The 25,723-nt window shown below is 42.4% G+C and overlaps 1 protein-coding gene across 8 annotated transcripts in view; it reads left to right on the top strand.

The window, feature by feature from the left end:
- Window positions 1-25,723, top strand: part of TSNARE1 (t-SNARE domain containing 1) — a 686,859-nt gene that overhangs the window by 444,554 nt on the left and 216,582 nt on the right. For 4 of the 8 annotated variants that reach the window (XM_026646856.1, XM_026646837.1, XM_024213558.2 and 1 more), the window contains 2 exons: window positions 15,057-15,129; window positions 17,854-18,381. In XM_026646856.1, the coding sequence (XP_026502641.1) occupies window positions 15,057-15,129; window positions 17,854-18,381 (601 nt within the window). The remainder of the gene's footprint in view (window positions 1-15,056; window positions 15,130-17,853; window positions 18,382-25,723) is intronic. The other 4 variants (XM_026646872.1, XM_026646868.1, XM_026646877.1 and 1 more) reach the window with 1 other exon arrangement.

Genomic DNA, 25,723 nt, shown 5'->3' with positions numbered 1-25,723 from the left:
TTACAGAGGGTAAATATTGAGTCACTACCTTGACTTTAATGGATTAACTCTGTCTCTAGAACCATGTGACTGGAATAAACATCTGCTCTTAAATTGTTTGTGTAAAATAATCTTAAGAAATAAACATCAAAGGAATGAGCTTGGAGCAAGGTGAGTGTGTGTGTGTGTGTGTGTGTGTGTCAGGTGGGCTTTTGCAAAGACAAGGCTGGTGTTAAATACTAATAATTCAAGCAGTTATAGAAGGCAACATGCTCTGATAGCAATCGTGTCAGATGAGACTACCTGCTGACAAGTATCTGGCATGGTTTCTGAACATAGATTATCATGATACAGAGGGATATAGCTCTAAAACCAGTCACAAACATGTTTGGACATAAAGCCAGTTACCAATTGTGTTTAGCCATAACCATGTTTGCAAGTGGTTTCAAATACAAGTCCTTTTATGAGAACTAGCCTCTCAAAGTAAATGGGTCAAAGGCTTTGCAGATGACCACTGTCTTACGAATAAATCAGCTGAAGATATGCGGTGAAAGACACATGCTCTTGCAAATTCTTCCGAGAAAATAGGTCTTCTTATCAGTAATTCAAAGACAAAAGTTATGAAAATTAATCTACTACTGATGATTTTATCTACTTGGAAGGTGAGGCCCTAAAAACTATTAAATTTGCTTAGATGGGTAACATCATTCATAATACTGGTGACTGCAAATTTGATATAAAGTCCAGAATAGGTAAAGCAAGTGCTGTAATTCAAAAACTTAATACAACATGGAAGTCCGACGTGATTCTGTTAAAACACCAAATTTAAGATCCTCTAGATAGAGCAGAGTCCTGGAAAAATAATAAGTTGATCCAGTGCAAAGAGAACAGCTTTCAATGCAAGTGTAAAATGGACTAATAGAATAAGTAAAGAAGAGGTCCTAGAATGGGCACAACTGCCTACCATACAAGCTGTGTAGAAGAAGAGATGGACATTAGGCACATACTCGGGCAGCTCGCACCTCGTGCCAATCACACGGCCACAGCTATTTTTGTATTTTTAGCATGGTAGTTTGATCAAAGCTAGCGCAGGTATGTCTACTCAGGCTGAAATCACACCTTCCAGCTGCAGTGTAAACATGCCTTGAGTCACAGAGCCCCTCTCAGCTTCCCCTGCAGCAGGGGGAAGTGCCCTGTGCCAAGCAGTGTACTTCTCATGGCATACTGGCACTGCTATCCTGGCTGCCATATTGGGAGATCAAAGCCAAGCGTCTGCCCATTCTCTGCACCATTCCATCCACTCAGCCGCAGGAGAGGATGTAGCAGCTCTGTGGAGTCTGTCTCCCCCCACACTGCTAAACCACAATGTGGGTTGCCAGTACAAGAAGTAAGGTATTGCTTTAGACGCTCTCATTTCTCTGCACAACCCTGTGCATATGATCTGGCCCACAGTCTGAGGATCTCAGAACTCTTTACAAACAGTGGCTAAGTATTACCACGTCTCTGTGAGGCAATTCAAGCAGATATGAGATCATATCACCCGCTTCAGAAATGCAGCCACCTCTGAGGTAGAACAAGGCAGCTGTTTTAACAGCACACAGCAACACAGTGCCATAATTTAGGCCAGGATGTGAAAAGTTAGATATCCGGTTGAAACTGTAGGGTAAATGTAGGTAGTTAGTAAGCGTAAAAACTGTGATAGGATCTTTAATGTCCATATAAGTGGTCAGGACCTTTGATTTTACTTTTCACCTAATAAGCAATTTCCTTAGAGTTTAGAGCTGTTGTGGCTACTTCTTGTAGTGATAAATTGGAGAATTCCAGAGAAGGGGAGAGGAAAGAGACAAAAGGATTAGGTCTAATTTATGAACAGCGAGTCTAAGCATTAACCATGGGCAGCCTCAAGAAAATTCAACAATGAAAAGGGGGTAGAATAATTTATGATGGCTAAGGTTGAGCATAGCAAGGAATATCTGCTAGAACTAATGAAGGGAATATGTAAATTAGACATTAGGAAAAGGGTTGTTACAGCGAAGTCAATTATTTGGCATTTGATGGCTGATTTCCAAAGGAAGCTTGTCGAGTCACTGTCACAGAATGTTCAGGTGCAGACTAGAAAAAATCATTACGCATTTACGATAGAAGTTCACCATGAGAAAGGCCTTTCAAGCCTTATGTTCTGCAAGTCTATGATGCAATTCTAATAAATCATCCCTTGGATGCCTTGGCCCGGTATTTACATTTTAACTAGCTTAGATATTCACTGAAAATATGACACTGGGTGAGTGACAACAACAGGATTGTCTAATTACCACAGTCCAATTAACCCAATGTCTGGCGTATCCACAATAGGCACTGGTGACTAGGGAACACACAGAGGGGATAGTGGGGATAGCCATTATGTGTGTCCTGGTTGTGACAAAGTTTCTTCTCTTTGGGCTAGATCATGCCATTAAGACATGCATCGCAGCACTGTACCAACCCAGGACAAGCCCCAGGAGACATTGTGTCTCAAGGAGGCAAATGCCTGCCACAGCTCTTGGAGAGCTAGGCTTCTGTGTCACTCCTCAGATGAGTGCAACCCCTTCACATTAGCTAGCTCTGCCGGCTGATGTGTAGCGGATTGAGTCTTGCAACCCTGAAGCTGCTAGCAAGGAATATTCCCTGTGTTCAGGAGAGCACTAGGGACTGCAACAATGGCCATCCCCTGCATGGAAGACTCCTTTAAGGGCTGGCTCCTTTTTGCCCTAAATATCCATTGCTGCACCCAGTTAGCAGCAGGCATAGGCACCATGGTCCATTCATCATTGCCCCTTGCACTTGAGTGGGGTTAGTCACTTCAGCTCTGTCACAGCACAAGGCTGGTGCATCATTAAAAATACCTCGCTAGGAAGGCTATTAGCACCACAATTTTCCTGAGAATAGTCTAGCACTTGGACATGGTGCATTTATAGTAAATATCCCTTGCATTTATTTGGAGCCTTATCTCCCAAACCATTTTACAGTCCAATATATAGGAAATACTTAACCAACCAATGAAATGCAGCAACCTCTGGGGAGAAATTTTGAAACTGATTATACACAGGCTGAGTTAGAGCCCACAAGGAAAGATTTTTATCTTTCTACAAAAATGTTGGTGGAAAAAAAGCAAAAAAAAAAAAAAAGGTTTCTTTTGAAACTTTTCTTCAAAGGTTTTCAGGTGTTTATCCACAAATAAATAAACCACTGAAAATCTCTAAATTTGGGGGGGTTGATTTTTGGATGAAAACTTGAAAAATTTCATGGAAATCAGACATTTTCTGTGGACATTTCCATTTTGCCAAAAGCCATTTCTCATCAAAAGTTTAGAATGAAAAATATACACAAGTTCTAGCCTTAGCTTTCTCCTGAAAGAGTAATTTCACCATACAACCAACACTGGAAGCACTCCAAGTCTTATACTGCCTAGAAGGCTGCAGGTCTTTAAAGATGTTTGATTTTCTACTACTGGAAACACAAACCCTTATTTAAAACACACACAGAGTCATTTCTAGAAAGGTTGTCCAGGGGTTGGTCGTTAATGTGTTAGTTAATTGTAAAGAACATCTCATCTAACCGTATAATTAGAGTAGCTAACGCAGAATTAAACAATGATGCTGAACTGATATAAAATGGTTGACATGCGGCAGATTGTCTTTTTTGTTTGTTTTCTTTTTCAAGTTATTTTAATTAATTTAGTGCCGGTGAAAATTCCTGAATTGTGACCTGTCCTGGAAACTGGAGTAGTTGTTGTTATTTAGTATTTGGTTTACCATAGCACCAGGGCCTCATTGTGCTAGGTGCTATACAAACACAAACAAAAAAGATGGTCCCTGAGTACTTGCTTGCCAACAGTATGATGCAAACTTCGCCACCACTGTGCTCCAACCCCAGCTTGGAAAGTTGCCTCTGCAGTGCGTGGGTGGTTCTTACTTCAGATCCATTTAATCCATGGTGGCTGGCTGGAATTTGTAAATCACCTGTCTCCATTGAATGCCTTGGATTACACTGCTAGCACAGGTGCCAGTTGGCATTGGGTGATGCAGACCTCACTACGATCTGAACCCATAACATTATTTCACACACACGAGCCACCATTCAGCTGATGCTAACGACTTTCAGCTAAGAACATAAGAATGGCCAGACTGGGTCAGACCAAAGGTCCATCCAGCCCAGTATCCTGTCTACTGACAGTGGCCAATGCCAGGTGCTCCAGAGGGAGTGAACCTAAAAGGTAATGATCAGGTGATCTCTCTCCTGCCATCCATCACCTCCCTCTGACAAACAGAGGCTAGGGACACCATTCCTTACCCATCCTGGCTAATAGCCATTAATGGACTTAACCTCCATGAATTTATCCGGTTCTCTTTTAAACCCTGTTATAGTCCTAACCTTCACAACCTCCTCAGGCAAGGAGTTCCACAAGTTGACTGTGCGCTGTGTGAAGAAAAACTTCCTTTTATTTGTTTTAAACCTGCTGCCCATTAAATTCCTTAGTGAGAAGGATTTGAACTGGCAACCTAGCAATGAAAGATTCCTAGTTGTTACATTGCCAGGTCTCTCTGGTTCTCTCACCGCCCCTCCACCCCGCAAATGAGCCGTGTACTTGATAACTGCAGATCACACTTTGCATTCAGTATCATATTTAAGTAAAATAATTGAATGGCAATTGACAGTTTAAGATTACACTAATTGCTCAGTTTCCCAGAACACTCCTAAAAAGAAAATGAATTTATCCTTCATATTTTTCCAGTTAAATGACCCTCATGGAAATAAATCCAGAGTGCGGAATTAATAGTGCTGCAAACAAAGTGTATAAAGAGTGCAGACTGCTTAGCTTTTTGTCATAATCTTTGCACAGTTTCTATTTTTTGAAGATAAGAACATACTGCCTGCAATAAACTTCTCTTTCCTGGGGCTGGGATCAGTCAGTTTGATAGATTACTGCTACTTCCCTCAATACCTGTATTAGTTTACACACCAGAATCTGAGGTATATAGCAGAAAAGGCAAGTGTGTGAGATATTCAGCTCAGGTTTTGGTTATGGATTTCCATGTCCTTGATTACTTAGTACACAGTAGATTTTCTTCTTCTGAGCAGCTACCAAAAAAAAACAAAAAAAACCCCTGTAGCTGACAGTATTTGAAGCCCTTTTCTTTTGTAAATGAGTAAATGGTCCCAAGGAGTTCAAGATATGTCATCTCATTGATATAGTTATTCCCAGTTAAAAGCATTTTTCATAGGATATCACATGAACCCACATAACTTGCTTTCAGTAATTTGTTGCTTAACAGGCCCATGGCTCACTGGAGCTGTTCAGAAACCTCTCTAAAATAACTAGGCACTATGGTCTAATAGTTCCTAGTGCACAGGCATCCACATCATAAACCAACCCATCACAATTTCAACTAATTGGAGTACTTGTTATTGGGCTCTGCAGAGAGGCCAAGGGTTGAATGGGCCATGAAGACTGAGTTACTCTCTTACCCGTAGAAGTACTCTTCCAGGTCAGGGATGGTGAATAATTGTGGGGTGAAGTTTGTGTTACAGCTGTGTCTGCTCTAATTTTTCTGTGGATTCTATGTTCAGTCGCCTATCATGAGCTCTAATGTCTATTTTTCAATGAATCCAGTCCATCAGGGAAATGTTTTGTATAAATGACATTTTTGTATCCATAATGCAGATGCCACCATGTCATGTGCTTGCTTATTTGTGTTTAATTTTATTTCTTCTTTTTCTGTAGCCCTTATGATAGCCTCTGAGCACTTTCCAAATGTCAATTTAGCCTCACAACAGCTCTCTGACACCTGGAGAACTGAGACAGGTGCATTGCCCAAGATCACACAGGAAATCTATGGCAGAGGTGGGAATAGAACCCACATATCTAGATTTCCAGGCCAGTTTCTCAAACACAAGTACATTCTTCCTTCAAACTCTGTGTCTGTGTACTGGGGCGGGGAGGTGTTTATTTTTTGTGGTGGCAAAGTAGCAGAAAACCTCATCTTCTGGGGATCACACCATTCGGTTTGGAGTGTGTGCGTGTTTTCGTGCCTTATCACAGTAAAAATAAGTACATACATGAATAAATTCACAAGCTATAAATATTAGGTGTGACCAGCCTAATGCATTTTTGACATTATTTCTTCCCAATATGAATTGCAAAGTCCCAGAGGCCTCAGTCATCTGGACTAACAAAGTGCAGCAACATCAGATGCTGAGCGAAAGGAAATAAGAATTGTGGCATTATCACTGTCAGAGAGCAGAGCCGACATTATCGCTTGTACTCAGGAGAGTAATGAAACACCTTCCTCCGTCATTTACTTTGTGTGCAGATCTTCACCTTTTCCCTCACTGCCAGCAGCTCCCCATTGTAGGCTGGGTGAGCATTTGGAATGGGGTGTGTGTGGGTAAGGGATGTTTGTACCTAATTAGGAAACACATGCTCTGCCATGCATCACAGAAGACTTTTGAAACATTGTTCAATTTGTTCTACCCCTTGACAGAGTCGGGTAATTTTTTGGTTCCCTGCGCAAGAATATCGTTTCTCTATTTTCTGATGCAAGCCGTTCCTTGCTCTCCTCTCTCTGATACCAAACTATCATTCCATTGCTTTGAAGATAAAATGGAATCAAATGCGGCTTTTGTTGTCAAAAAGAAGCAAGGAAAAGCAATTCTTTTTGTTTATTTGTCTGTTATCAGAACATTTCAGTGTTCACGCTTATCTTGAAATGTAGTGTTTAGAGGGGAATGGGGGCTGAGATAACCGTTCTGCATTGTGCTGGTTCAGACAGAATTAGACTGCATTTCTATCTCTGTAATCTGCCAAACCTCAACCCTTTATCTAACATCTTGGGTGAGGTTCTTTTGGAGGGAGGTCGGGGGGTGGGAGAAAAACAAGTTTTGTGCGCGCACACACACACACACACTGGAAGGGGTGGTCTTGTGAGATTGTCTGATGGAAGATGCTTTAAAAGTGCAAAGTTACAGTGGTGCCAATCCAGATCACAGCCTCAGTGTATTGGGTGCTGTACATGCTTACAATGAAAGAAAATCCCTGTCCCAAATAGTCTATAATCTAAATAGGGTCCAAACACAATAGGGCATCCAGAACATAAAAAAAGAGTAAAGGTAGTACGAACCCAAGGTTGCATATAATTTTAGCTGAGGGGACAATTTGGAAAATTCAGTGTTTTGTGTGTGTGTGTATAAGAAGTAGATAAAAGATATTAAATAACTACTCATAAGTAGAGCTGACTGAATCATTTTATTTTTTGTTGGTTGGGGGTCCGAACTGATAAATCTGGGAAACGCATCAGTTAGTTTAGAACCAAAATAAAGTTTTACTTACCAAAATGAAAAATCAGAAATTTAAAAAAAAAAAATCATTCAGATCAAACGAAATGGTTTGAATGTTGATTCAAAACAAAATGTCAAAATGGTTTGTTTTGAAAAAAAATTGAGCACGTCCCTCGGCCCGCGCCGCTTCCTGCAGCCCCCATTGGCCTGGAGCGGTGAACCGTGGCCAATGGGAGCCGCGACTGGCTGAACCTGCGGACGCGGCAGGTAAACAAACCGGCCCGGCCCACCAGGGGCTTTCCCTGAACAAACGGCAGCCCTAGTTTGAGAACCACTGGTCTCTGGTGACTAAATTGCCCTTTTTGCCTCTACCTCAGTACTGAACCATGTGTGACATTGTGCAGTCTATATGGTTTTATAAAAATATGATAATAAGTGAATATAACGTAACTGGGATATGCTTCATGCAAAAGGTCTCTTGTAAGGTATCATTACAAAGCTTATAATCTACTGAGTGTGATCATCCGATTTGTATAAATGTACCGCTCTTGTATCTAGAACTAGAAATATGAAATATAACTCTGAGGGCCTATTGTAATTATGTAAAGTGTGGGCCATTAATGATGTTTTGGAATCTTGATGACTCCCATTAACCAGGACCATTATCCGCAGATGGCTGTGTTTACCTGTGAGTCTTCCTGTATATGTGTGTGCTGGCAAGTGGGCAATGAAGTCTTGCAGTGACATGTGATCATGTCACCTGCACTGGAATCCATCTTTAACCTGGTGCTTTTCCAGTGAGGGGAGGGGTGGAAACCCAGAGGGACAAAGGGTTCCCGCCTTATGCAAAAGTGCAAAAGATATATAAAGGGGTGGAACAGAACAAAGGGGGAAGAGGGGCCATCATGAAGAATCCCCTATCTATCACCTGAGCTGGAACAAGAGCTGTACCAGGGGAAAGAATTGTGCCCAGGCCTGGAAGGTGTCCAGCCTGAGAAAAAACTTACTGAAGCATCTCTGAGGGTGAGATTATCTGTATTCAGTTTGATTAGACATAGATTTGCGCATTTTATTTTATTTTGCTTGGCGACTTACTTTGTTCTGTCTGTTACCACTTGGAACCACTTAAATCCTATTTTCTGTATTTAATAAAATCACTTTTTATTTAGTAATTTACTCAGAGTATGTATTAATACCTGGGGGAGCAAACAACTGTGCATATCTCTCTATCTGTGTTATAGAGGACGAACAATTTATGAGGTAAAACGGCTTTTTTGGGGTTTAGACCCCATTGGGAGTTGGGCATCTGAGTGCTAAGGACAAGCACACTTTTGTGAGCTGTTTTCAGGTAAATTTGCAGCTTTGGGACAAGTGATTCAGACCCTGGGTCTGTGTTGGAGCAGACGGGAGTGTCTGGCTCAGCAAGACAGGGTGCTGGAGTCCTGAGCTGGCAGGGAAAACAGAAGCAGGGGGGTAGTCTTTGCACATCGGGTGGCAGCTCCCAAGGGGGTTTCTGTGATCCAACCCATCACATCATATTCCCAGGGAGTAGTGAGGAGAAAGCATGTACTGTTCCTGCCTCTTTTTTCAATAAATAAAGGGCTTTGGTGTTCCAAGCCATCAGTCCAGCACCTTTCATCACATCTAAATTCACTCCACTGCCTGGACCAGAGATGGACTGCCATATTACTGCATTATTTCTTACCTAAGCCCTAATAAATGAATCATGTTAACAGGGAGAGGTTTCCAGCATCCTTCCTCTCTATCCCTCCCTGTTCAGAGGCTCTACTTAATGGCATCACATTGGTCTGATGAGAGCTAGACATCACGCCTTCCAAAACCCATCCACTCAGCTCCTGCTGTCGAGCACAGTGTCTCTGTAGTGCTCCTGGAGCCTGCTGTCCCCAGTCAGCTTAGGGGCTGAGATGATGAAGCTCAACAGAGCTATTTTAATTATTCAGCATGGTGCCATCACTTCCCAAGATGGCACTGACCATTAAGACAACAAAATAGAGCGAGAGAAGGAGAAAGAAACTCCCCGTGCTGGTTGTTGAGCAGTCCCAGAGGAGGTCTAACTCAGGCTGTAATTGCTGTTCTGGATAGCTTCTGCCCTCGAAACAATTTTCAGCTGGTCTGTTGTTGCTTAGCCTGGCTCAGTTTGATTTATAGGATGTCATTTTTTCTCCCCAGCTGTAGACAAGAGAAAAATATTTCCTTGAAAGACTGTTGCGGGTGAGATTTAGTTTTTGTCCATCTAGCATCAAAGAAGATCTCTGCCTTTCTATGTCCCTTCTCCCTGCCCCCCTCAGAAAGGAATGGGGGGAGGGTTTTCACTATGTTTGAGTTTAAACACTGAGAAATGTCCATCCTTCTGCTCTTTTCGGTGTGCTACACAGTCTGGACAGTGGGAGGAATGTGCCCCTGAGAGTAATGCACACTGGGCACCGTGAACGGTGCTTCCCTATTATAACACATGTTGGGCACCTGGAGTGGGTGTTCCCCAATGGTTACATTTGCCTTGGCCCTGGGAGGGTGCTGTGGGGGGGCTACCCCAAGGGTAATACATTTTGGATATTTCCTGGGTTGTATCCCTGTATTGACATGCACAACGATATGCTGTGTTTTACCCCTTTGAGATCCTACCCCAATATCTCTGTCTGCTTCCAGTTCATTTTATAACAGCCCTTGTTGATCATTCATCAAATGACTGGCAGGGCAGACCCAGGAGTTTGCATATAGAACCCTACATGATCTGCATACGCAGACATGATTAATTTAGTAGTTAATTTCGATTCCTCTATCCAATTTGTTTAAGATTAGAGGTTCTCCCTCTAAAGGGACAAACCCTGAGTTCTCTACTCAGTTTTTTATTCTCTCCCTACTCAGGCAAACTCCCTTTGATGTCTGTGGGACACTTCCCTGAAAAAGGATTAAGTCAATATCGATCAAGAACTGCAAGATGTGGCCAGAAGTGAATGAGAAGGGACAGTGAGGGCATCCCTGGCCTGTCCCTTTGGAATGCAAATGAAGTCACCTCTTGTTTATTTAGCATTGTTCTTGTGGCTGGAATTTAGAGTGTCCTGAGAGTAAAATGACATGTGGGGACAAATGTAAATGTTTGCCCCGTTGCTAAACCTTGACACCCTTAGGAATGAGAATGGCTGTCGGAGGAGCTAACATTTTCATTGCTGTTTTTGTGAATACGTTTGAAATGTATGTTCTGTGCTGAAATGGGCTGGTAGGATTTATGATCCAGGCTGTCCTCTCTTTGGCTTTAAGAATGCTGAAAATGTGGGCATGTTAAAATGAGCCTTCTGTTGGGAGGTGTAACGTTCTAGTTAACCGGGGAGTTAATAGTTCTTAAAAGAATTTGTAAATTATCCCTGTAAAACCATCTGAGCCTGGTGATTTTCTAGGATGGTTTTTTTTTTGCTTGTTGTTCTTCCCTCTCTATATGTATGATAGGTCTAATGCAGCTTGTTTGTGTTCCTTGAAGTGTGAGAGCGTTAAACAATATTTACAGATCATGCAAATTATGCATATATTATGTTTGCCTTGGTCATCTCCTATCTCAGCTACTACAACCATCCCTTTTGTGTCCCCCGTCCCCCGCCTTGCCACGTCTGTTTGCCTCTCTTCCTCTGTCTAGTCTACACACAGTATAAAGGGCCCGGTCATTCAAGGTGCAGAGCACTCACAACTCCCACTGAAATCATTTGGCAGATGGCAAGCACGCACTGCTTTCCAGAGGCACCAAGCACCTTGCCGGCTAAAAATCTTCATCTTCTCCTACCAGTCTGACCATGTAATTCCCTTCTCAGATTCTCCACGCTGACTTCCTCTTGCTCACTAAAGCTTATCATCCTCACCTTCAAGCTGCGACACAATTTCATCTCTGCATACATCTCAGATCTCCTTTTGTCCTCCTCCCTATTCACACAAGTCATTCTGGTTGGCACGTCATCTGTATCCTTCTCCCGGTTTGGCCTCCTTCCACTTTTTGTGCTGGCTTTTTCACATGGAATGCCTTTTCTTTCCTTTTGCACTAAGAGCCTGATTCATTGCCAAGTGAAGTCAGTGGCAGTCTTTCCATTGACTTCAGTAGACTTTGGATCAGCGTTCAATTGGCTATCTTCTCTTCATTTCAATCCCTCCTTAACACATGCTTCCTCTGCAACGTCCTGTAATGTTAATCCACTTAAGAGAGAAGCGTGTGTTTAAATATACGTGGACCTACATACATGAGTGTGTGGTCTCCATGTTTCCTAGTACTCTGTTGCTCTGTCTGTATCCAGCTGTTTCTCTTGTCTTATACTTAGATTGTAATCTCTTTGGAGCAGTGACTGTCCTTTTGGTCTGTGTTTGTCCAGCATCTAGCACAATGGAGTCCTGGTCCATGACCATGACTGCTAGGCCCTATAACAATACAACAACAACCACCATCACCAACCACCCAGCACCACCACCACCAGGCATAGAATATGTGAAACAATAGCAAGCTCTAGTAAATCAAGGGTTTCTTGTTTCTATGAAGTGAAGGGGATTTGTGAGACACTATATTCCATTGTGAAACATGCATAATATGTAGAAACTTGGAAAATAGAAGTACTTTCATTTTACAGGCAAACTCCCAGTGACAGGAAAGTTCAGTGGTTCATCATGATGTACTCATTCCTGGCAGGAAGCTCTGAGAATGTAACTCTCAGATATTGTCTGTTCTGAAAAGTTGTTTTTTGTTTGCTAACATATTTCAGTTACTTGGACACTTTGCAGTGACTGGTTAAATTATTCAACAAATTCCATGCTGTGGGTTATATTATTCTGTACTCACCACTTTGCAACTTGCTCTGTTTTGCTTTTTAATACCATAGTCAACAATTTCTAAGTTCATTTCCTTGCTAGCCTTTTACCTTCTGGTGTCCATGGTACCTTCTCTGCTGCACCGATGTGTAGCAATATCTTCAAGCATTGTTATGGACGTTTGAAAGGGAGATATTGGACTCACAGGGCGGGGGGGGTCTATTTTGCTCTAATAAATAATTGGGTATGATAGGCAGCAAGCAGTACAGCGTGTGACTAACAATGTTTAATACATTATCTCTGTAGTTCTTCTCTTTTTGTTTATACTGTAATATACTGAGTTTAATCTGCAAGTATCACAACAATATATGCAGTTTAATTAGCTTTTGAGGATCAGTTTGGGCGGTATGTCATTTGATCCTTCTGAAACAAAGTTTGTTCACTTGTCTGTCATTGACTTCAGTGTAATTACTGCAGGGATGTATTTTGCATTATAGCCAAATAGTCACCATGAAACCAAATGTAGCTACTGATGCAAACATCAGTACACAGATGCTATGGTGATTCCATTCCATTGCTGGGACAGACAGACTGAAAGACAGGTGAAATCCTCTCTGGTTCAACTCACGGAAACCAAGTTTTAACTGGGATGTATTTAGTCCCAAGAGACCTATGCGAATGTTGCTTCACCCCCATCCCCACGTGCAATCTCTTTCTTTCACACTTTGCTAATCCTCACTCCCCATAGAAAAACTACAGTGGCACCTGCCTTCTTGGCAATGATTTACTACCATAGTGTTAGAGTGTGATCTCGTGTTACTTAAACTTCATTACTTTTATAAAATATTCCGCAGAACATTTACTAGTTATGAATATTCTCATACATAATTAAAGCTAGACTGCACTTGACAAGGAAGCGAGCACAGTGCATTTTGTGATGCATTACCCTATCCTTTGGTGTTTTAGCTTTTGTTTCTCGTATTTGTTCACTTGCTCGGAAATTTGCCATATTCAGTAATTCACAATGGTTCTCCCAGGCTTCATTACAAATTAATGAGATTCGACTGCATTATATAATTAAGTACTGTTCTACTCACAATTACATAATAAATTTCAAAAACAAATGTAGATACACTTGGAACCATTTATAAATTAATCAAAGGGGATAGTTTAGTTGTCTGACCATCAGGTTGGGGACATTTAGACTCCTTTGCACCACAGATTCTACTCCCAGCAGGCTTAAAGTAGGTGAATAGCCTACTGTTCAGTTAACTGTGGGAGGGAGTCTCTTAAAAGTGATTTTAAAAGTTGGGGGAGGAAATCATCTCCTGTGAGAAAACACGTGGGATGAGTCTGAGGGCAGAGAGAAACTACACTTCTCCATGAGAGTGTTCCCACATGTGTTGTGGGGAATATGTATGTGTGTTTTTCCCCTCAGTGGCCCAGTAGAATCAACAAGGTGCTCCTCCCCTGGGATTTACAGTCAACTAGGGTTGCTCTCCTATATGCCTTATGCCAATGCACCTCTCTGCGGAGCAAAGGAAAGTGAATACTGGCAAAAGTGGTTACCATGCGTGGATCATGTCCTGAGAGATGGTCTGTTCCGTATGGACATTAATGATCCAGTGACACTTCACACAGGAGTAAGGGTTTGCTCTCGCTCTGGTGCTATGCATTGTATTTGGCATCAATTGGTTAATTCCCCTCCTCCTCACCCCCCCGATTTATCTATGTATCAGAAGTGCTATATTATGGTGGCACCTGTATTAAAATGTTGCGATAGTTCTGTTATACACTGAGCAGCCTTCACTCACACTCAGCATAATGTTTTTGTGTCCTAAGATAGATAGTGAAGCAAAGTCGGATCTTTCTGCATGAAAGGCGCCATAAGAATTCAAAAGTTATAGCAACAAGTTCTGTCCGAGTGTCCTTTTCTGGTATGCTAATAGGAGCCTTTTCTCTATTGTGTTCAGTATTATCCCATTTACAGATTAATCATCCTTCTGAGAGCCAGAGTTACATGAAGCTAAGATCTGATGATGTTCTTACATGCTAGTTTGTTACAGGCTCTCATTTAGAAACAATATTGCAGTTGCTGTTTTTTAATTCAAAAGAGTTACTGTTTCTTTAACTAGTTAATTATTTGACACTTTGAAGAGGTGTAAATAGATCCACTCATCACATCGCTTTGCCCTAACTGACCTAAAGATAAAGAGATTTCAAAATCTGACATTCTTTCTATCAGCTCTCCATTCACTTAATAATGGTATTTCACCACAAGCACGCAACACTGAGGCTAGGTCTACACTACAGCGGGGGGTCGACCTAAGATACGCAACTTCAGCTATGTGAATACCGTAGCTGAAGTGGCGTATTTTAGGTCGACTTACCTGGCTGTGAGGACGGCGGCAAGTCGACCGCTGCCGCGCCGCCGTCGACTCCGCTACCGCCTCTTGCCGCGGTGGATTTCCGGAGTCGACGGTAGAGCCATCAGGGATCGATTTTATCGCGTCTTCACTAGACGCGGTAAGTCGATCCCCGATAGACCGATTGCTACCCGCCGGATCGGCGGGTAGTGAAGACGTAGCCTGAGAGAACTTAGTTAGTACAGAAGAATCAGCTGTCCTAGATGAATGTATCCCTCAAACACAGCTCCTTAGAGATAGGGGAGGACTGGTTTTTGTTCTTTAGTGCTGCACAGTTATTCTAAGCAGCTGGGTAGTCTAATTTTTCGACCTCCTCCTTTTACATGGCAACTCAATTGGTTCAGGTGCAAAGTTTGGTAACTGAAGTGCAACAAATTATGGTGTTGTTTAAGGGCCCTTTTAAGGTATAGTGAGAATATTTGGTCATCACTGTTCTATGCAGAAGAAAAAATACGTTTCCAAGATTGAGAAACTGGGCAACTCTTTTGGGTTTTGATGTATCTGTTGATCATTAACTGTGACCTTTCACCTTTTCAGAGTGACATGTTGGATGTAAACCAGATCATTAAAGACCTGGCCTCCATGGTTTATGAACAAGGCGACACAATAGGTAGGTATCACCATTAGTGTTAAGGTATGTACTTTATTATCTGATTTTGCCATTCAGATCTGAGGTGGCAACTCACCTACAAAAGAGTTTTAGGGGCCAAAATGATCCCAATGCCATGGCTGCTTAAGACAACTGAGTTGCCACTGAGACCATTCGTCTTGTACTAGAGGGGATTTTGTCCATGGAAATCTCCTTGGATTTGAAAAGCTGTCCTCTGTGATATTTGGGATAGTTACTGGTGGTGGTAGCATAAAAATAGATTTCACAGGAAGAACAATCCATTGGCTGTTGGATATAGAGTGGGGAAGATATACCCATAACTAGAATGGGAAGACATTGTTAATCTTCCTCTGGAATTGGAATGAAAAATTATTGTCGCTGCAGAAAAATGTATAGCTTGATTCTGCTTAATAGAACTTGAGCCATAATATTTTGACACACACACGGTCCAAACATAAGTCCAGAGCCTGACCCCTCCCTGCTCCCCCGCTGGCAGGGTTTTGGACCATAGTGAGGCAGCATGCTTGTGCATTGGTGGAACACAGGGGAACAGAGGAAATGCCTAGTCATTGACTGTTTGTTCTCCAGCATCAAGCGCATCATTGACAGGGAGTGGTGACCAGTGGGAAGAAATGGAGGCAAAATATAGGAGATCCAGATCTTTTAAAATGTCCTGTCCCCTCAGCTCCTTCATGACCATCTCCTGTTACAGCTAAGGGAAGGAAGGGTCAGATATGTTTCTCTCCCTCTTGTTTTACAGCATGTATGAGATAAAATGAACTATCCAGTGCCTTAAACAATTGCCAAAATTTCCTGAGTGCCTAAGTGAGACTCTTAAATCCATGTTTAGCGACCTAAATATAAAAGAAGCCTGATTTGCAAAGATGCTGAGCACTTGCAGCTCTCATAGAAGTCAGTGGGAGTTGGACCAGACCCTAAGAGAGAAAACATAAAAGGAGAAATACTTCCAGTCTGACTATTGATCACACTGTTTCCTTGCCAAGCACACAGTCTTTGGCAAGCGTCCATTAAGCTGCAGACCTGTCCATCCAAACAGAAATGTGCAAGTGCCATCACACAGACTGTTCATTCACAGACACAGAGCAAAATCAAGATGACATCTGCAACAATTCATTTTTGAGCTTGTGCTTGTTTGACAGCTCTTTTTGTGCACAGATAACTTCTGAATCCGCTTGGGCTTCAGGAGGCGTATCAGATGTTAATGCCTTGAGGGACATGACAACATACATCAGTTAGTTTCATGACCCTTGTCACCAACTTCCTTGCGGCTAGATTTATTTTTTAAACCGTTACCCATGCGGTGGAAGTGGCCCCGATATTAACTTGCCTGGGAGAAAACAAAAAGCTGTAGAAAGTAGGACCTTTTGTCTTTAAACCAGCATCATGCTTTTACTGCTTTTATATAGGAGGCATTCTTTTTCCAGTAGCACTGTTAACCTTTTTCTTTCTTTCTGAGTAGCTTTTCAGTCAATCAGCCAGTCAAGATATCTCCCTACTCAGTTGCTGTAAGTTCCCACTGTTTATCTTTTGACGTTTATGTTACACACAAGTGAGAGGAATCAGAAGGTAAAGAGAGTTGAAACACCCACAGTGAAAATTCAGCATTGATGATAAGGGGGAGTTCTCACCACATCCAGGGTTTTAATTTCTGCCTGTTATACACATGAGATGAAAGTTCTGCAACTGTGTCTCCTCATTGAAATAAAAAAAAAATACTTAGTGGGGGAGTATCAGGCTGGCCAGCAAAACATACTGTTGTGTCCATGATACACGATCAGATCTCACACTCACTCGTGCCTGCCCTGGGCTTGCTGGGAGCAATAGAAAGGCAGTTTGTGCTCACCCCTGGGAGGAGACCCGTGTTCTTTCAAGGAACCTTCTGTAGCTCACCTAGCTACCAAGTTAGCTAGCTTCTGAGTCAACATGACCACAGTCCTTCTTAAAGGGAGGGAAGTATGTTGCCATGCAAGGGATGGGTGGAATGAATGAAGGAGGAAAAATGCAGAATCTTTGAGGATGCAGCTCTGACATTTTGCATTTTCTGTACATATATCACCATCCCTAAGAATTGTGATCTGTGTTCCCAGTAGCAGCATTTTCCTCTGTTTTAGTGGTTCAATGAACGTGTAACTGAGGATCACAATAGCGATGGGCCTGATTCATTAAAAAATAGTGACACAGATTGCCATTGCATCAGGCACAAAAATCTTTTCAGTCCAGGGCAGTAGCAACCCCGAATAGTTTCAAATACATATAGATACTGGATCATCTAGTCTGCCTCCCTGCCTCATTGCAGGACATGATCCATAAATCTATACTGGATCCCCACTAACAGTCCTGTTTTACTCCAGCATTGGTAATCAGTGAATGATCACCTGTGAGAGGTTGCTCCTTTGTATAACTGGCACAAGCTCTCACGAAGGAAATGAAGTTAACTCCTGTAGTTATGCAGACAGCAATTTCAGTGGCATTGGACTTTTCCCATGTGTTAGCTGACATGTCAACTTACACGTGACAGGCTTGCACAGCCATGGATCAGCAAGTGGGCGGGAGTTTACATTTTCAAACAGGATTCAGACGTGGGTATGGGAAACACTGCTTTTGTATGAAACAATATAAGGTCGGTGCGCAAATCCTCATTTGGAATGTACACACTACCTTATTACATAGCATATAAATACCCAGCATTTGGTACCTTTCTAGGAACCAACCTCAACATGTTGACAGGCAAGAGAAGTTCCACACCAGAGTCTGCGATTGCTGCTCAGTTGGTTGCTTCTGCTTCTGACCCTGCTGCTCGCGGGAATGTTACCATGTTCACACACTATCCTGCTGGAACGCCACGTCAAGGACAACACTCGCGGACCAAGACAAGGAAGCCCAATTTTAGTCCACAGGAGACTGAAGTGCTTGTGCAGAAGGTCACCAAACACTACCAGCTACTTTTTGGGGCTTTAAGGGGGACCCCTGCCAAGAAGCACAGAGTGTGGAATAAGATCCTACAAGCTGTCAACGTCCTGGGGTATTGCAGGAGGGATATGGGGGATCTGAAACACAAATGGCGAGATCTCCGTGGGGTAGTGAGGAAAAAACTTGGGGAACATCAGAAAGCTGCAGCTGGAGGAGGGCCACCACAGTCCCTTGTCCTCACTCCAGTGGAGCGAATGGTAGCAGAAACATTCTCCACTGAAACCATCCAAGGAGAGGGTCAAGGAGTTGACACCTTGAGAAGTAAGTTACACTGGTGCAATTATCAGAGCAACATTTACATATACATAAGCACACACACATTCAGCCACTCTACAGTAGTCATCAGCTCAACATTTACTCATCATTCTCTGTCAAAGAATATGTTGTACACTGTATGGGCTGTTTTCTCCTCTCACATACACTAGTGTAAATCAGGAACAACTCCAATAAGTCAATGTGTAATTGGTATTAGTGTAAGGAGAATCTAGCCCTGCATCTAGCAGATTTGAAGGAGACATCATCGACGTAGCCGGCAATATCATTCTCATTAGCACATGATTTGGGCGAACACACATCTATCCATCCCTGGAGTCTGCTATGTGTGTTGCAAGAGGGAGTCCAGGTGATTGAAATAATGTGCACGTTGCATTTTTTTAACCCATGACAGAAAAAATATTGCTGTTCTCATGCCCATCAGGAAGAAGGAGATGCTTTCCTCTCCCATACACATAAACAATGTCTTTGGTATCCCAAAACAGTGCAAGAGCCAATTCCTTATGTAAGCCATCCTACATCAAACATCACAAGTAAGTTCACTGCTTACAGCTTCATCGCATTTCTCACCGCTGAGCGCCAGATTATTCTGAAAGCATTTTACTAGGATTATAACAATTACCCATTCCCACCCCCCCATCGGGCCATTTTGCCACCAACACTCATTCCTCAAGTAGAGCACATACATACCCCCAACCTGTTTCCTGAAAAGAGCAAGAGACCCAAAGACTGGTACATCCACACAATCAGTCCAAGACTACAGCACAGGAAACACAGGAACTCAATGCTTTATTCACCAGCTCCAGCTACCTCTTTGTCGTACCTAAAGGTGTACAGATCACAGCTTTCACAGCAAGACCTGCTGTCAGGGAAGGGAAGCTGTATGACATGAAGATGAGAACTTTCTTCACCCCTGTTTTTCTTCCATTTCTTATTACCACATTTGCCACCCATCCACCTTCTCCTGTTGCTGAGTCTGAGTTGCCTGGTTTTTAGATTTTGGTTGATACTGATATTGCACTTCACCACATCCCGAAGTCTGGACATCTCGGACTAAGAATAATAAGGCTGAGGACAAGGACATTTGGTAATGCAGCCTGATTTGGAGGCTTGAATAGTTTAGAGAATTCACACACCTGGTGTCTTCCAGCCTTCAGCATGCAGGCCTGCCCAGGAAACAGGGGAAATGTGGCAGTTGGTTCATCTTCTTGTTACATTGAGGGATAGAGAAAATTGTTCAGTTGGGTCAATAAATGTAGGCCTTGAGCTGGGCTGATATTTGTTTGAATGCATCATTGTCATTTCCCCCCAGTCTTAATAAATGACTCTATGAAAGGGAAATGTGTTTGTATTGATGTAAATGTGGGATCACTGAGATTATTTGTTTTGGGGGTTGTGGGAGCACCCTGCACCTGCCACCACCATAGCCTCTTCTGTCCCCTGGAACCAGCCCTGTTTGGCCAGCATCATTTCCTATAGCTGAGTACTTCCATCTTGACTTGAAGGCTGATGTCTTTTCAAAAGAGTGATGCTTCATTTGCAGAGTCATGGCACACTGTCCTGGGATCAACCACAAAGAGCCATCACTCGTGTCCTCTGCAAGCCTCTTCAGGTCACTTTGGAAGATTCTTCATGTATGTTCTGTGACTGATGGCTTAATGGCACAGGAATTTCTTTGTTATGAAGAGTCCCCTGGAGACTGGATGGAGTCTGCTATCAAATACAATAAAACAAGAGAATTTGGAAAATCAGACAGCTGGATCGTTAACTAAACTGTCCTGTGGCTGAGTTGGGACATCTGAAAAATGAATGCATCCTGGGAATGGTCCCTGAATACCTGGACTTAACATTTCTGGTAACCTTTGTACATTAGAATGGGGTCTACATATTCATATCCATTCAGTTGGTAACACTTCCTAAATATCAGAGGAGACAATTATATTGATGGATATATTTATGTACTCGTTGGTTCTTTGTACACTGCAGAATCCTCACTTGGCTCTTTCATGTCTAGCTGTTCCTGGGGTAAGACATGGAGTTATGTGTCAGAGCAGGGTACCACTTCTCCAGAAGTTGTGCACAGTGGCATCCAAGTCTTTCTGAAGTTGCTACTTATCTATTTCAGATGAGGCACACATTTTTCATTTTATTTTGAAGAAATAACTCAGAATCTGTTGAACCAAAAGTGTATACTTTGGAGCCAGTTTACTCTGTCTTCTTCTCAACACAATTATGACTAACAGCTTTATTATAAACAGTACCATCCATAGCATATTTCTCAGGAGGCAGGCACAGGTTAGTTTGATCTTCTCTGTTCTTCTCATTTCACCCATAGTGGCAGGGGGTGCAAGGAATGTATGAGTCTTTGTGTTTTATTTCTCTGTGTTTTAAAGTCTATGTCTCTGAGTTTCTGCCTCTTGCCTCATTGTTTTCACATTCTTTTTATAATGCTAATGGTGTTAGGAAGACAGTGTGTGTGTTTTGTAAAGAAAAGAGTAATGGGTGATTACAGACTTATAAGTTTACTAATGCCTAAAGATGTGTCTGCTGTTCTGTATTTGATCTTCTTAATGTGACTGGGTTGGTGTAGTTGCAGCTAATGAGCCAAGTAATTTTGTACAAGAAACTAGCTGCGTGGATGTGGACGGGGGTCTCTTCTTTTTATGATTTTTTTTTTTTTTTTTTTTTTTTTGCCACCAGTAGAATTCTCTGCTGCTGTGAACATGAAGCCCAGTTCATCTGAAGTTGTTATCAGGAAGCTGCACTGCTGTGCTCTGAACTCCCAGAAATCCTGTGATTGAGCTGAAAGGGTCATAAATGCACAACCAGCTGAGTTGTTGGTTTATTTCTGCTGGTAGGCGTCACACTCTGACTTAGAAGGGTAGCGTGTGGGATACCATGTTATGAATAGGTTAAGTAAATCAAACCAACCATTGCAAGGGAAAGACAAATCATAAATATCATGGATTTTACTTTGGAGGCAAAATTCAGCCTTTCCAAAATAACAAGCAAACATACACACCTTTTTTGTAAATGAATCGGACACATTGTCTTGATATTTTCCTCTGACTGGGAAGAGTTGACACCTTTGGATTAGTCCACTGAGTTATAGGAGTAGATAGATTATACATTTGAGTCTCTGAGATTTTATTTTTATTTATTTTTGGCATAATTCTAGGCTTGAATGGACTTGCAAAATATTCTGAGATTGATAATGCATGTAAAATGAATTTTGCATAAATGATAAGCTATTGACACTATGGTATAATTCTACAATTTGGATAGGTTTTATGGAGGTTTAAATATTTCCAAACCACATTTTAAGGGCATCTGTCATTTACTAAGCAGTGCAAATCACTGCTTTGTCTGGGACTAAAGGTAGGTAAAGTAATGTTAATGTGAGTACACTACTTTACACCCACTTCTGCTGGTATAAACTAGGGCACAGGGCCCTTGATGAAAGCAAATCCAGCAAGCAGCAGGTTGTGGCATTTCATGGTGGTTATAATGTCTGCTCCACTTTGATCTTCAAGGAGTCAATAGAGAGATTTTTTAAAAGTGCTGTCTGGGTTCACTCATTTGGCACAACACCTTGGCAGGGGTCTTTTATGTTATCCTTTGTGGAAATCAGAGCTGCCATCTCCCATGGGAAACCCTTGGATAGGGTAGAGATGTGGATGCTGGCTGCCCTCCATTGGGGATTAATACCCCCAGGTCTTGATGGCTTAGGGAGCTACAAATTGCACCTCGTTAAGTCAGCCTGATCCACTTACCTTCATTTATAAATTGGGAGAGCATGTATTTTACATACTCTATAGACCTGATTTTGCAGGTTGACTTACACACGTTTAGATATGACCAAACACTGTCATTTTAAGCTTTACTCTGGAAGAACTCCCATATCTATCAATGAGAGCTAAGTCCCCAATCCAGCACGGGGCAAAACAGGATGTGTCCTGTGAAATGCTCTTTGAGTTAAGGATTCTCAGCACCTCACAGTCACAGACCACAAAGAATGATGCAAGACTTGATTCTTACTACATTCAAATTAGAACTGGTTGAAATTTTTCTCACTAAAGCATTTTCATCGAAAAGTGGCCTTTATTCAAAAAAAGGAACATTTTGACTTTATGTTCCATTTTTCACGTCTCTCACCAAATTTTTACTGACATTTTTACGAATTTTTTTTTTTGATAAAAATATAGGTATCATTTGGTTTAAAGAAACGTCATGAACAATGTTTTGGAAAACAGAATGGACCCATTGCAAACCCTTCAAAAAGAAGCAATTTTAAATTTGTTTGCAAAATCCTTCTCCTGTTCTTCAACCAGCCCTAACACAAATACCTGCCCAGTGAAACCAATTAATAATGGCCACTGTGAGGACCCTGATTTTGTCCTATTATAACCGGTGACTGTTCAACACAGTGCAACAAAAAAATGAAAAAAACCCACCACCCCGAGCACTTTGACTTAGATGCCGTTAAGTATGGAATTCACTTTCACTTATGTAATTTCACATAGAAGATTTTGCCGTCCATTAACATGGGTTGATCCTAGACACCAGGTGACCTTAAGCAGAGGTGTGACAGGGTAGGGTCTCATTCTGGTCTCTTTTGAAGTACAAATAGTTGGAGACCTTCTTCTGTTAATAGTTGGAGACCTTCTTCTGGTAAGCACCTCATGTGGTTTATTTTGCAGTGTTCTCCCCACCATTTTCTCAGAGGTGTGCAGCCCCCTGTTTGCAGTTCCCTACAGTCCTTAACTCCCTTAGCCAAGGAGGGATTACACAGAAAGGATCTTCCTCCTGGGAGATCCCGCTGGGCTGTGACTCTGAAAGCTTCCCTTTCTCACCTTCCCCGCCTTCCCCTGTCTTTTCTACCTTCTGCCTAATGGGCTAATTAGCCTTTTAGCTCTCCACAGCCCAGCCCAATCCATCAATTAGGCCCAGTTCTTCTTAATCAGCTCTACTCTAGAGCAACTAATTAGAGTTGCAGTGGCCACAGTGCTGGATCAGCTGTTCTTTCCCAGCTCTCTGTCACAACAGGTTATCACTGTAACAAAATAAAATGCAAATCACAATGTTTAGCACTTCAGTAATGTTGTTCTCTTCAAAAAATGTCATAATCATTGATTAATACCCCTGTGAGATAGGAAGGATTAAGGCCCGTTTGCAAATCGCAGCCCAAGTGACTTGGCTGAGGCCACACAATGAGTAGCTGGGATCATCCTGTTGTGTGCATGCAGGATGTCCTATTAAAATCAGTGAAGTGGTGGACAGATAATTGATTGGATGATCTTGCCCCAGTAATTCTTGGCTACCATGTTTGTGTTTTGATGCCTAGACTACATCTCTCTCACTCTCTCCCTTGTGTGTAAATCAGTGGAAATCACTAGTTTGCACAGGACTTGTCGTCACTGCTAAAAAAAGGTGCATTTTTTACCTCAGGGTAACTAACACACATGAGCTGTCCTGAGGTAAAACCACAGAGAAGACCAGGCACTTCAGTGTTACCGCCTGGTAAATCACGTGTTTAACAGCTCTGTACCTCTTCCAGGGGCTGACTTTGCGAGTTTACCTTACGGTAAAACTAAAGTGCCTGGACTTCACTATGTTTTTTTCCTTGGGATAATTCATACATGTTAGTATCCCCAAGGTAAAAAATTGCATCTTTTTTAGCAGTGAGGACAAGCCCACCACATTACCTATGTATGCCTCATTTTTCATGCAGTGCTCGCTCTGTAGGTTTTTTTTTTTTCCTCCTGCCTCTTAGGATTGCAAGCTACTATAGCAAATGTTAATTAGGACCTTTCATCTCAAATCTTTTGTACTCGTGGCAAAGCTGGAGATCTGGACATTAGAGGAACCTGCCAGCTGGGCAGGCAGCTTGCCCAGTTTTTTGTTTTTCCTCTGTAACATCACACCATTCCGTATGTAACATTTAGGCCATCATTCAGTAAAGATTCCTTGTACTCTGGGTGTTTGCATTGTGGAACAATTTAACATATAGTGTTTGCAAAGCATGATGCTGGTTGTTCTGAAAAAACCCTCATGGAATCTAAAGAATTTTGTGTTGCTCTTCCATGCTCAAAAAGTTATTTCCCTAGGGAAAGGGCCTGTTAAATTGCAGCTGTTCATGAAAGAAGAGGTGTAAAGTCCTGGGATCCTAGGTAACACTAGGGAAGAAAACAACAAGCTCTTTCGCTTTGATTAGACAAATCAGATTACTCAACTTTTTTTGAATTTCTGTATAAGGCTGTTCCATTATCGGACAAAGACTAACTGTCCTCTTTAACTATAGCTCCTATAAACTGGCAATCTTGCCTTGCTTTATGCTCCCGAAATGAGCATGTCTCCTGTTACTTGCTATGGCTTGTTTCTGATTGTCACTTGTTTCCTTATTTACCTTGTGTCATGTCCTCTCTCTCCAATCCAGGTACATGTGTCTAACTCCCAGGCAGGGCCAACTCAGGCTTTTTTGCCGCCCCAAGCGGCGAAGGGAAAAAAAAAGCCACAATCGGCGGGATTTCGGCGGCAGCTCAATCGCGCCGCTTCATTCCTCGGCGGCAATTCGGCAGCGAGTCCTTTGCTCCGAGACGGACTGAGGGACTCGCCACCGAAGACCCGGATGTGCCACCCCTTCCCATTGGCCGCCCCAAGCACCTGCTTCGTTCGCTGGTGCCTGGAGCCGGCCCTGCTCCCAGGGCTTGTCTACATTGGGAGATTATACTGTACTAGAGCACGACCTTGTGGAGTTATGGTAACAGAACCTTAGACAGGATCAGCTCGTGTAAACTGTTGTAGCTCCATTGACTTCCATGGAGCTGCACTTACTAGACCAGCTGAAAGAAGAACAGGAGTACTTGTGGCACCTTAGAGACTACGGTGCCACAAGTACTCCTGTTCTTTTTGCAGATACAGACTAATATGGCTGCTACTCTTATACCAGCTGAGAATCTCTGTAGACAAGCACTGTCCTCTTTAGCATTGTCCCAGCTGGTCATGATATTCTTAGCGTATGCACAATGTGCCTCATGTGGCACATGACCAGGATTCATCAACCTTAGGGCTAACCACAACTAGCTGACAAAATGTTACGCCTGATATTCCCTGTCTATGCTACCCTGTTTCCCCGAAAGTAAGACATCCCCCGAAAATAAGACCTACTTCCAGTTTTGCCTCTCGCTGTAATATAAGGCATCCCCCCGAAAATAAGACCTCCCCGATAATAAGGCCACCCCGGAATATAAGGCCCCGAAGCTCCAGGAAAAATAAGACCTCCCCTGAAAATAAGACCTAGCGCATCTTTGGGAGCAAAAATTAATATAAG

This window comes from Terrapene carolina, unplaced genomic scaffold (genome assembly GCF_002925995.2).
Source record: "Terrapene carolina triunguis isolate 2854851 unplaced genomic scaffold, T_m_triunguis-2.0 Scaffold58, whole genome shotgun sequence".
Lineage (NCBI taxonomy): Eukaryota > Metazoa > Chordata > Testudines > Emydidae > Terrapene > Terrapene triunguis.
This window is presented reverse-complemented; position numbering and strand designations above follow the sequence as displayed.